The 13,484-nt window shown below is 39.7% G+C and overlaps 1 protein-coding gene across 3 annotated transcripts in view; it reads left to right on the top strand.

Annotated features, from left to right (window-relative positions):
• The window catches only part of LOC129573566 (obscurin), a gene marked incomplete at its 5' end in the record, with an annotated part of 48,236 nt that overhangs the window by 17,190 nt on the left and 17,562 nt on the right, over positions 1 to 13,484 (top strand). For all 3 annotated transcript variants that reach the window (XM_055454213.1, XM_055454212.1, XM_055454211.1), the window contains 16 exon segments: positions 4,918 to 5,205; positions 5,280 to 5,666; positions 5,764 to 5,875; positions 5,948 to 6,051; positions 6,126 to 6,361; positions 7,068 to 7,279; positions 7,642 to 7,781; positions 7,853 to 7,924; positions 8,154 to 8,274; positions 8,343 to 9,335; positions 9,405 to 9,592; positions 9,675 to 9,788; positions 9,852 to 10,347; positions 10,417 to 10,602; positions 11,231 to 11,393; positions 11,500 to 11,549. In XM_055454213.1, coding sequence (XP_055310188.1) covers positions 4,918 to 5,205; positions 5,280 to 5,666; positions 5,764 to 5,875; positions 5,948 to 6,051; positions 6,126 to 6,361; positions 7,068 to 7,279; positions 7,642 to 7,781; positions 7,853 to 7,924; positions 8,154 to 8,274; positions 8,343 to 9,335; positions 9,405 to 9,592; positions 9,675 to 9,788; positions 9,852 to 10,347; positions 10,417 to 10,602; positions 11,231 to 11,393; positions 11,500 to 11,549 — 3,862 coding nt within the window.

Genomic DNA, 13,484 nt, shown 5'->3' with positions numbered 1-13,484 from the left:
GTAGTTCCAGAGAAGATTAAACAAAAGGAAGTGGAACCATCGAAACCAGTCTTCGTTACCAAATTGGAAGATGCAAAGGCACAAGTCGGATCCTCGCTTGGCTTGAAAGTTAAGTTGCAAGCGTATCCAGGCGCAGGCACAGACCTCAAATGGTTGCGTGATAATGAAGAAATCAATGAAGACGACGACGATCGCGTCACCGTCACGAAAGGCGATGATGGCACTGTTGAATTGAAGATTCGAAATGTCCAAGTCAGCGATGAAGGTGTATACAAAGTCGTAGCCAGAAATCCGTATGGCAAAGCAACCTCAGCCGCTGCCGTTACTGTAGTTCCAGAGAGGATTGAACAAAAGGAAATGAAACCATCGAAACCAGTCTTTGTTACCAAATTGGAAGATGCGAAGGCTCAGGTTGGGTCCTCGCTGGGATTGAAAGTTAAAATCCGCGCCTATCCTAATGCCGACGTCAAATGGATGCATAATGACAAAGAAATTATCGATGATGGTGACCGCATTAAAATATCTCAGGATACGGATGGTACATCGACATTGTCAATATCTGATGTTGTACTAGAAGATGCTGGTGACTATGAAGTGGAGGCATCGAACCCACTTGGAAAAATATCATCGAAAGCAAACGTGCAAGTATTTGATTCAGAATCAAAACCAAAATTTTTGAAAAAGTTGAGTCCTTGCACTGCAGCGGAGGACACGAGAGTTTTATTGGAGGTAAAAGTTGCTGGGCAGCCTAAGCCCAAGCTACAGTGGTTCCACGACGAAGAGGAGATTAATTCAGATGATGACAATATCACTTTTGTTAAGAACACAGATGGTACTGCAGCCTTGGCCATCGCAAATGTTAAGGCTGACTGCACAGGCACATACAAAGTCGTAGCTTCCAATAGGTACGGTCAATCAGAATGTGAAGCTGAATTGACCGTTCTCGTGAAACCTGAATTTGAACGAGCACTAGAAGATATTGAAATTGTCGAAGGGTTGGAGGTTAAATTCGAAGTAAAAGTGATTTCGTCACCAAGATGTGACCTTGAATGGTTCCATAATTCGCGCAAGATAACAGCCGATGGCTATTACACAAAGATCACTCACAATTCTAACGGAGTGGCTACTTTGATCATACCCAAAGTATCAAAAATCGACTACGGAGACTATCGTGTTGTAGCAAAGAATGAGCTAGCGGGTCAGGCTGAATCAAACGCAAAACTGACTGTTGTCTCAAAACGAGACGTTCGGCCAGCATTCAAGACCCATTTGGTGGACCAACGTGTGAAGGAAGGTGCTCCCATTTTGCTCACCGCTGAAGTGTCTGGAAAACCGCTACCGGAATTGCAATGGCAGCACAAGGGCAAACCAATCATCCCAGATGGAGAGAGAATTCAAATTATTTCCAACCCAGATGGTACGCACACTCTGAAAATAAATGATGCACAACTTTCAGATGCTGGTGAATACAGTGTTATCGCAAGCAATCCCTACGGATCGGTCACATCAAGTGCTGCCGTTTCGGTTGTAGAAGATAAACAAAAAGGGCAAGCGCCACAATTTTCAAAAGGATTGGAAGACATCCAAGCTGAATTTGGCTCACTTATTAAGCTAACGATGAAAGCAAGTGGAGTGCCCGAACCCAAAATAAAGTGGCTACACAATAATGAAGTCATAACACCACTAGCCGGATACATTCGTATGTCTGAGTATCCAGATGGAACACATACTCTGGTTATGAATGATGTGTCGGCTAAAACAGCTGGAGAGTACAAAGCCATTGCGTCAAATGGTGTCGGAACAGTTGAATCGAGTGGAACGGTATCTGTAGTTGCAAAACCAGACATTATCAAGGGTTTGAAAGACGCTGAAGTCGAAGAGAATTCACCAATCAGTTTTGAAATTAAATATGAGGCCTTCCCAGAACCTAGCCTCAAATGGACTCATGACGGTGAAACTATAGTCCCTGATGGAATCTCAATCATCGCTACTCAGTCGCCAGATGGAACTGCAACATTGACTATTAAAGAAGCCAAATTGAGTGATGCCGGTGACTATCGGCTCGAAATTCAGAATGAAGCCGGCAAGAAAAACACACAAGCCCATTTGTCAGTTACACCAAAAATAGAAGAGGAACGAGGTGAAGCTCCTGTATTCATAGTTCCGCTTGAAGATACGCAAGTGCATTTGGGATCAGCAGCTAAATTTGAAATAGAAATTGTAGCTAAGCCTAATGCCACATTGAAATGGACGCACAAAAATAAACCAGTTGTACCCCAGCGTGGAGTTTTGCGTATAACCGAAAATCCAGATGGAACAACTGTGTTGCAAATAAATGCCACAAAACCAGAAGATGCTGGAGAATATGCAGTCACTGCCACCAATAAGCATGGCTCTAGTTCATCAAAAGCGACACTATTTGTAGTTGCCAAGCCATTGATTACAAGCGATTTAAAGGATCTGGACGTGCAACAAAATGAAAAATTGATCTTGGAAGTTGCATTCGAAGGAACACCAGCTCCATCAATCAAATGGATTCATAATGGCAAAGAAGTTACACCAGATAACCAACATGCAACCCTAACCGTTGGCGACGGTGTTGCTTCGCTAATCATTGATGAGGCCGCAATAGACGATGGCGGAGAATATCGTGTAGTTTTGAGCAACGATTATGGTACCGTTGCCTCCAATGCATTCATTTCGGTCCTTTCCGATAAGACTGATAATATGCCTGTATTTGTAACTGGACTATACAACCGTAGCATTGAAAATGGTAAACCGATCGATTTCGAAATTAAAGTAACTGGCAATCCCCAACCCAGACTCAAGTGGCTTCATAACGGTGAAGTATTAGAAACTGTTCCAAATGAAATTATCATCAAAGAAGATCAAGATGGAAATTGTAAACTTTCAATTGCTAGTGTGTCGTCAAATGATGCCGGAGAATACCGAGCAATAGCTTGCAACGCGCATGGTACAGCATCCACAAATGCTATCCTCACTGTTCTGTCGAAGCCCACAATCTTAGAAGGTTTAAAAGATTGTGACATTGTTGAAGGTTCACCAATTCGAATGCAAGTTCGCATCAAAGCATATCCATCTCCTGATGTTAAGTGGTATCTCAATGGCAATGAAATCACTCCGGACGATCGATTCGTGAAAATATCACAGGGACCAGATGGTTTATATACACTTGAAATTCCAAAGGCGGCTATCAGTGATAGTGGTGAATACAGCGTTCAGGCGAAGAACGAGCTTGGACAAGCATCATCGAAGGCACTAGTTTCAGTTTCAACGAAGAGCAATATCATTCTACAGCATGGTGAAAAACCTAATTTCGAAGAGGGTCTTGAAGACGCTGAAGTTGACATTGGTTCTACAATGGAATTTGATATTGTGGTAACGGGTGTGCCACAGCCAAATCTGAAGTTTTTGCATAATGGCAAAGAGATTCTACCAGAAGAAGGTCACATCAAAATCACCGATAATCCCGACGGCTCAACTACATTAACCATAATCGAAGCTACTTTAGCAGATGCCGGAGATTACCGTGTTATAGCAAGCAATCCATCCGGGACGGCTGCGTCCGATGGATCGCTTTCGGTTTTGTCGAAACCAATTTTCGTATCTGAACTGAAAGATAAGTACCTCATCGAAGGTGAAACGGCCAAATTCGAGGCGAAAATAATCGGTTTTCCTAAAGCTCAAGTCGAATGGCTATGCAACGAAGAAGTGATCCGGCCAAATGAATACATTTCAATCGAGAAATTACCGGGCGATAGATACGTTCTAACGATCGATAACGTGTCTGCAGATGATGTCGGCAGATACAGTCTTGTAGCTATCAATAAATTTGGAAAAGCATCTTCTGATGGTAGACTTTTCGTATCACCAAAGATCACCGATGGTTCAGCACGCGCTGAAAAGCCTGAATTTGTAAAAAAGTTGACCGATTTGCTGGTCGACGAAGGGTTCCCCGCAAGATTCGATGTGAAAGTCACCGGCAATCCAGATGAATTGAAATGGTATCGGAATGGTGAACAAGTGCTCCCTCAAAGTGGTGTAGCACGTATTTCAACCAATCCCGATGGAACCGCTTATCTTATTTTACATGAGGCAAGCCCTAGCGATGTTGGAACTTATAAAGTGGTTGCTTCGAATCAAAACGGCAGTTCGGAATGTTGTTGTGAATTAGGCGTCTCAGCACGCCCAGAAGACGATCAAAATTACGACCAATTTTTGGCAGCACAAAATGATTCTGACACCCCAGGTATATTGCTAACGTCTGATTTAAATGTCTCCTGAGAGGCAAATATTTGGCTTGTGGCTTCACGACTTTGATTTAGGCGAGCATATATTTAGCAAATTATAATTTGCGGCGCTAAGTTTTCTTGAACATCCTTGTAAAAGGTTAAAAAAATAATGGGCAAGGCGTTAATACTTGATGAAATGAAATGCATTTTACGGAATACACGGACATTGTTCCACTTAAACACTTTTGTAATTAATTAAAATATATGTATATCAGAACAATTGTCAACTCACCCTACTAAATGTCATAAATCCGCTAAACTAAAAGGAATTCCATACAAATGCTATATTGATTACGCACATATGTTCTAAATACGCCTAGAAAATACTTTTTGTCAGACTAACTATTAATGTGTTTTTCTACATTTTTTTGCTTGCTTTTACGGAATGGCCTACTGCTCGTGTAGTTTTTCAAAGACTGTAAGTACGTTGTTGCGAATAGAATCAGCAAAAAAGTGAACAAATTGTAAATATGGGTTTTGCGTTGTAGTCAGCTAAATACGATTTGCGCGATTTATCAAAATTAAAATTACTATATGCAGACAAAAATTTAAAAGAAACTCTAAATCAACTTTCTTTTCAACTCACAACGAAAAATTTACACAGCTTTACCCGAAATACTCGCCAGTGACCTTAAAGATCAAAGTGTATACGAATCAACGCCCGTATCATTCGAAATAATTGCTCAAGGCATACCAAAATTAGATGCTCAATGGACACTTAATGACAAACCATTGAAATCAGATGATCACTACACTATCATCGAGGATGGACAAAAACTGAAATACAAACTGTCTATTGCTGATGTGAAACTCGCCGATGCGGGAACATTCAAAATAAAAGTTTCGAATAAACTTGGTGAATTATCCAAACAATGCACGCTAAGTGTAATGCGTAAGTAGAATCTGAACGTTAAATTCCCAAAAACAAACTTGGGTATTGAACAAACACTAACTTTTCAATTGAAGCTGTTGCTGAGTATCGCAAACCGATTTTGATTAAACCACTGAAAGATATTCAGTCACCTAAGAACGCACCACTTGAGCTGGCTGCTGTTATCACCGCTGACCCATTGCCCGAAATGACATGGCTAAAGTATGGCGAAAAATTGGAAGAAAGCTTGGATGTTCAGTTCAAACAAGAGGTGAAAGAGCTGCAACATGGTCTAAAGGAAATCAAATACTATTTGTACTTCCCGGCTGGCCGTCACTGTGACACTGGCAGCTACACACTTCAAGCCAAAAATAAGTATGGAGCGGTTGAGACTAGTGCACATTTGGACATTTTATTGAAACCAGAAATCGAAGGATTCAAAGATCAGATTTCGGTGCCATTCAAAACGGTCACATTTGAAGGTGTGTTTTTTTTCTTCTTTGAAATCAAGCCACAAAAATATCGAAAAACAAAAGAACATTTTTTTTATGTTTCATTTCATTTATATTCTGGAATTAGTGAACATCCATGCAAACCCAAAACCAAAAGTTATCTGGACCAAAGGCAATGCAAACTGCTGCAACATTGATAATTGCAACGTAATTGCTGATGTTGAAAAAGAAGTGTACACGTGAGTGGAACGACGAGACACATTTTAAATTTTTTCGAATAATCAAGTAAATTACTTCCATTGAATTTACAGATTGGTTGTAGAGAATATTGGGGTCGAAGATGATGGTGTATACACAATATCTGCTTCGAATAGCGTTGGTGACACTATTGCAACAGCCAAACTAATTTGTCACAGTAAGGCGTTTACATTTATTGAGAGCTTAAGAGCGCGTATAAAATATATAAATTTTCTTCCCTATTTTACACAGCCGAAAAGCCCCATTTCATCAAAATGCCCCAAGATGCAACTATTCATGACTATGTTGACTTTGATACGAAAGCCCGCGCCGAAGGTATACCAAAACCAACACTTCACTGGCTTAAAGATGGCAAACAGATCAAGGTGGATGACGCCAATTTCAGCATGGAATTTGGAAGTGCATCTGATCTGCAGGTCACTTCCGATTTTGCTATTGCACACTTTGGCAAAAACTATGAAGGAAACGTAAGTGTCACCATAAAATGACACAGTAAAAAATTTACATTAGCTTTCAACCAGAGTTCTCATTTTGTATACGCCAATATTTCGAACCATTAGTAGTTGCTATTTATAGGCAATAGCTGTTTATATTTTGGAATAGCAACTAATGAGTTCGCAGTACAAAATTCCAGATTTGCCAAGTCAAATTTGAGGCTGATCCGAGCGGAATTCGGCAAAAATAAATCGATTCACCGTCCCGAAAGGACGACCGCTTAAGTAGTTTTACTTCCAAAACATATTGGGCCAGGTCAGATTCACCTGCTCCACAAGATTCACTTCCAGCTCAACCAGTATTTTATAAACGCTACTTCTAAATATACAGCGAAAACCAAACTAGTAAAAACATCTGAAATATTTTTTGAGCTGGAAGTAAATCTTGTGGAGCAGGTGGATCTGACCTGGTCTAATATGTTCTGGAAGTAGAACTACTTCAACAGTCGTCCCTTCGGGATGGTGAATCGATTTATTTTTACCGAATTCCACTCGGATCAGCCTCAAATTTGACTTCCCAAATCTGGAATTTTGTAATGCAAACTCAGTAGCTGCTATTCGAAATTATAAACAGCTATTGCCTATAAATAGCAACTACTAATAGCTCGAAATATTGGTGTACACAATATGAGATCTCTGCTTTCAACGCTGATTGTTTTTTCTTTATTTATGATCATAGTATGCATGTGTTGCTACTAACATCGCCGGGGAAACGACCGCCAAGTTCCGCTTGTCTCTATTCCAAAAAGCACCCAACTTTGTTCGCAAATTAGATCGGGCAGCTGAAATTGATCAGGGAGAGCCATTGGAATTGAAATGCGTGGTAGAAGGAAGTCCGTTGCCTGTTGCTACGTGGTTTAAAGATGGCCAAGAAATCGAGCCAAATGATCGGTATAAGCAAATTATTATTATAAAAGTGCATTTTACCAGGCTTTGTAGGCTTTTGCGCTAAATCCATCAGACTGAATAAATTCATACGATAGATTTATGCGATAAATGTGATGCGCTCGCTTTGCGGTTAACGAAGTCTGTTGCTCTTCACTTGTTCCTGCATGAACGTTCATGCTTTGCAGTGAACGCATCGCTAAGCGGTAATGAAGAGCAACAGAACTCGTTCACCGCAAAGCGAGCGCATCACATTTATCGCATAAATCTATCGCATGAATTTATTCAGCCTGATGGATTTAGCGCATAACAAAGCCTGCATTTTACAAAACCGCATTATTCTTAACTTTTCAACAATGTTATCGCAGAATTAAATTGACAAACACTCCAGACGGTGTTGTTAAACTGGAAATCGATCAAGCTAAACCATCCGACTGTGGAGCATATAAATTGGTAATTTCCAATCCAAATGGCGAAAATGCTGCACTTTGCGCTGTAGCCGTTAAACGTATGTATCTATGAATAAAGAAAATGAGAAGGAGTAAAGCTAATATATATTTGAAATGTTCATTTTACTAGCGGAACCAATGGCGCCAGTATTCATAAAGCCGCTAAAGGATTTGAAAGTTGTGATCGGACAACCGATTTCATGTATGTACATTTTGAAATACGTGTTTTCTCTTTATTCATCCCAATATAACATTTTATGATTAAGAGCTATAGATCTTTGACATACAGCGTAAAACTAAATTTTCAATGAATTAAATATCTAGATATTCTATGAAAGAATCTTCTTTATTGCCTCCTGTATTTCTTTATCAATGATTTTTCTATTTTTATCCATTTCTTCGTTTGTTCGTTGTTCGTTGCCAAACACCAGTGGAAGCTCAAATTTCAGCTTTCCCTTCGCCTGAAGTGAAATGGTTCAAGGACGGCACACAGCTGAGGCCATCTCAAGCGTTCAATTTCGTTAATCAGCCGAACGGCATCATCGGCTTGAAGTGAGTTAACTAGTTCCAAAGAAATATAATCATAACATAACAACATGCTAATATCAAAATTTGTACAGCATCGATTCAGCGCGGCCAGAAGATGCTGGTGTGTATTCGGTTGAAGTGAGCAATAAATTGGGCGATGCAAGCGGACAGGCTAAAGTTGAAATTGAACCACGTGAAAAGCGTCCAGTTTTCATCTCGGACTTGCACGACACCGAGGTTGTGGAAGGTTTCCCAGTTAAATTTGAAATTAAAGTCATTGGCCATCCCCAGCCCAAGCTCAAGTGGCTTCACAACGGTGATGAAATTAAACCAGATGGCGATCGCGTCAAGATAATTCAAAATCCAAATGGTACAGCTGCCTTGATTATTGACAGAGCCACCGCTGAAGATGCTGGTGAATATCAGGTTATTGCCACAAGCGAAGTTGGGGCATGTTCATCGAAAGCCAACCTAACGGTTCATAGCAAAACAGACAATCGATATGCGGAGGAGGCTCCACGATTTGTTAGTGGTTTGCGCGATGCAAATGCAGATGAAGGTCAAGCATTAGAACTGTCCGCTCCCTTCATTGCAAATCCAGTGCCAGATATCATCTGGAGCAAAGACGGCAAACCAATCATTCCAAACGATCGAATTATGATGACTTGTGACGGTAAACGTGTCGGATTAATAATTAATCCGGCTAATGTTGCGGATTCAGGCGTATACACATGTTTATTGGCCAATCCAATTGGAGAGGATATGTCCAAATGCAATGCAAACGTTCGGAAAATTTACAAAAAACCATACTTCTCATTGCGATTGTTTGATCAACCGGCCGTACTCAATCTTGACGCCAAGCTACCAGTTCGTGTGCACGGTGTACCATTCCCCGAGCTCACTTGGACTTTCAACAATAAGCCAATTAAAAACAATAGCAAATATAACATCAAACACGATGGCGACAACAGTATTTTGCACATCCGAAGCTGTACATTGGAGGATATTGGCACTTACAGATGCGTGGCTAAGAATATTGAAGGCGAAGACAGCACACAGGCACACATGGACGTCGTCGATAAAATGTAAGCATTGAATACACTCAAATTTCTCGAGACAAAATTCCAATGATTTGATTTTACATTTGAATTTAGCGATAAAACTCCAAAGGGACAAGCGCCAACATTTTTGAAGAAAATTGGTGATATTGAAGTGTATGAAGGCATGAAAGCACGATTCACAGCATGCGCATCCGGATACCCCGAACCTGAAGTTGAATGGTTCTTGAACGGCGACCGTATTTATCCAAATGACCGAACTCAAGTTGAGGCCGAACCTAATGGTAAAATTTTGTTGAAAATAAAATGAAATGCACTCAATTTGAATTCATCTGAAAACTAAATAAAATGTGAATCACATCGCAGGTTTGCTACGCTTGACAATCCATAACTGCACACAGGCTGATGTTGGCAAATATACTTGCCGAATTTATAACACTCACGGTGAAGATACTTGTAATGCTGAATTAGTTTATGATAGTGAGTACCAAATGTTGCATCGCAATCCACAAAGAAATATACACTTTCGTATTAATTTTACAGCCTTTGAACCGAGAAATAAGACAGCACTCGGTGATCTTTATTCAGACTTCGATAAGTATAAGAAAACTGGAGCTCCAACCCCATTGGCCGATCGTCCGGTTATCACAAAAATGTCAGATCGACGCCTCACACTCAGCTGGAAACCATCAGTTTCAATTTCACCACGTATACCAGTAACGTATCAAGTGGAGATGTTGGAATTACCCGAAGGAGATTGGGTTACGGTGCGAACGGGTGTTCGCAGTTGCACATGCGAAGTACGCAATTTGGTGCCATTCAAAGACTATCGTTTCCGTATTCGCGTCGAAAATCAATACGGTGTAAGCGATCCAAGTCCATACGTTCAAACTTACCGCCACAAGTTGGAACCACCCGCACCACACGTCTACACATACTTGGACTCAAATACTGATTTTAGACCAGACCAATCGCCATACTTCCCGAAAGATTTTGATATTGAAAGACCACCACACGATGGCTATGCACAAGCTCCGGTGTAAGTTGAATATTAAATGAAGCAAAGGATTTCAACGAAAAATTCGAAAATGTAATTGTTTGCTTTTAGGTTCTTGCGCCGTGAACATGATATCACATACGGAACAAAGAATCATAATGTCGATTTGATGTGGTTCGTTTATGGTTATCCAAAACCGAAAATGACATACTATTTCAACGATCAAATCATCGAACCAGGCGGTCGATTCGACTTTAGCTACACTCGTAATGGTCAAGCTACTCTGTTTGTCAACAAGTAAGTATCATTGAATTCACGAGGAAGTATAATGACGATTGACGACACAATTGCACAATTTGATCACCTAGTTCGTTTGATAGATCAAAACAATCCGATACGATACGATATGCCACTAGTATATAGTATTATAATGTTTGATAGTCATAATTGGCACAATTCATATTGATGGTTAATCTAATTGATTGTTGGTTATGAGCCAATTTCATTGTCATTATTGACCCATACTTAAAATAAGCATCCTTTTCGGCTGAAACATTGGATTGAAATAAATCAGTTTAATCACAGACTTCACTTCGACGACTTACCTACCAAAAGCCATTGTTCAGTAAAAAGTAGGAAAATTTGAAAAATTGGATTTTGAGGAATCGTACCGCAATCATTTAAATCGTTCAAAATGAGCGCTGATCTATTGCGGAGAATCGAAACAAAACGTCACATAAGTTATATTAAAGACAGAAGAGATAGTATTTTACATCGCATGCGATTCCGCGATCGGTAAGCAAATGAATTTCAGATGAACCACAACAAATGACCAAATTGAAAATTTAGGCAAAGAACAAAAATTTCCTTGGACATAAAAAAAAATGCAATGATTTTAATAATTCACAAAATTCCGTTTGAATAGAATGTTGGAAAGAGATGTCGGTGATTATGAAGCGGTTGCAAGCAACGAACATGGCGTGGCCCGGCAACGCGTTCGCTTGGAAATTGCTGAATATCCTCGTTTCATTCAGCGCCCAGACGAAACATTCATTATGACCAGACGCAATGGACGGCTCGAAGCTAGGGTATGTGATTGAAACAAAATTATAAACAAAGAAAAAAGAATTAATTCGTGTACGAAATTCCTTTTAACCCAAAAATTTTTACAATATAAAATAATTCGCAATACAGGTAGTGGGCGTTCCGGAACCAGAAATCAAATGGTATAAGGATTGGCATCAGTGAGTAATTTTAAATTTTCTTTCTCTCTCTTAAGTAATAAGTACATTTTCTCTCTCTTGGGACAAATAATCTTAAGTTTAATGTAACAAATTCGTTTAAATGAAACTCTAAAATTATGGAGAAAATTGTCATTATTTGCCGTCGAAATAGCAACTAATGTACCAAAAACTCATCCAAGAAAAACAAAACCAAACCAAACCGAACAAAACAAAGACATTGCAATGCATTCAATTACTTGGAGCATGGTCCAAAATAGATGAATGCAAATGTTATGAGTATGACCAAATCAGTTTTTTTATGAAAGAAAAAATAAAATGTGATGACTAACTTTTTTCTCAGGAAAAAAATGAAGAAAAAACACTTATTGGCACAGCTTCGTCCATTTAAGTCGTCCAATACAAGCACAAGGACCAAGTGAAAAATACAAACTAATTGCGATGCAAAATGATGAACTACTACTATTGCAGATGTTTCATCAATACAATCTTTATCAAATAACACTTCCATAAACTTTCACTAGCGCCTCTTGTTCACTTGTTGTTGTTGTTCGTTGTTGTCATTGTTGTTGGCAGGAAACACGACGAGAGAGACAAATAAAACCTAAAAATTGTGAAGTTTTCTCAACTTACTTACACCTCATGTCTCTTATCCGACGACATTCAACTGAAAATCCAAAAACTAATTCAAACACCAATGAATTTCGATATATTCTTTCCATTTTTGGAAATTTCACGTTTTATTTACTGCGATTTTGCAATTGTAATAGCAATAATGAATTAATTAATGTGTATGGTATTCAAAATGAATGAATTCTGTTTGATTGGTAAAAAAAAGTGTTGAAATGAATCCGCTTGGCTTTCTTGTGTTCCACACATTTGCAGAGTATAAATTGTGTATCGAATCTTGGTGATAAATCTAAATAAAACGCGCTACCGTCTTCGTTCCAATTTCAGCGTTTTCTTCGTTTTTTCTTCTCTTCGTGCAGTTGCTTCTTAAGTTGCTACACATATTTTCAACGATTCCAAATAGGATGTTGAGCGATCACATTTCGTTGATTGTCAATGATGAGGTGAGCCAACGCACTCTACGATGACTTGGCGAGCATGATTGGGCGGTGGTCGGTTTTCGTGAGTAATGATCGCTTCTGACGATTGAATGGAGAGTCAAACGTGTCAAGCATCGCCTGTTCAAAATGGGTGGCGGGGTAGGCAAGTGTGACCACAAAACATCGCACAGATTCGCCATTTCGGTGGGCACTTTGTAGATGGCTGTAAAGCTCCGGATTATCTTTATACGTCTTGTTGTCAGTTTTGTTCAGAATAACGGTTCGCATATGGCCTTTTGGCCGGTACCATACGTCTATTAAACCAGTGATTGTACCGCCACTGTACTCTACAGTTTCTGCGGTGATTGATTCTTCTTCATTTTGCGTTACCGTTAAAATGTAAACTCGCTGAGCCATACCTTGATCGGCATAAAGTTCGGTAAGGATTTCATGAATTCGAAATCCACGTTCGTTGCTCATGGTTTTGTCGAAACCAACTTCGAACAACTGGAAAATGGAAGAAAAACAAAAAGATAAATATGTCATATATGATCATTCGAAAATAATAGTAAATATTTACATATTTTTCGCTCAAGTCATTATCCTCAAACGATAATTCATCGACTGGTTCATCTCCCTCATCATCGTTGTATTCAGCATCAGTACTTGCTGCGATGCTCAATTCATTGTCAGACGATTCATAATTCTCCTCATTCTCCTCATCATAGTTGTAGTCGGCATCAGTACTCGCTGCGGTGCTCAAATTCCCAGACGCTCCTTCATCCTCCTCATTTTCGTCATCACCATCCTTTTGGTTGCGCTCAACTTTCCGCACAAACCCGTTTGCAATTAAAGTTTTCACACTCCGTTTTTCTTTGCCGAAGACGTC

This window comes from Sitodiplosis mosellana, unplaced genomic scaffold (genome assembly GCF_009176505.1).
Source record: "Sitodiplosis mosellana isolate CC-2019 unplaced genomic scaffold, AAFC_SMos_1.0 Smas_scaffold_6102, whole genome shotgun sequence".
NCBI classification, from domain to species: Eukaryota; Metazoa; Arthropoda; class Insecta; order Diptera; family Cecidomyiidae; genus Sitodiplosis; species Sitodiplosis mosellana.
The sequence above is the reverse complement of the archived record's forward strand: the minus strand, read 5'-3'. Positions and strand labels throughout refer to the sequence as shown.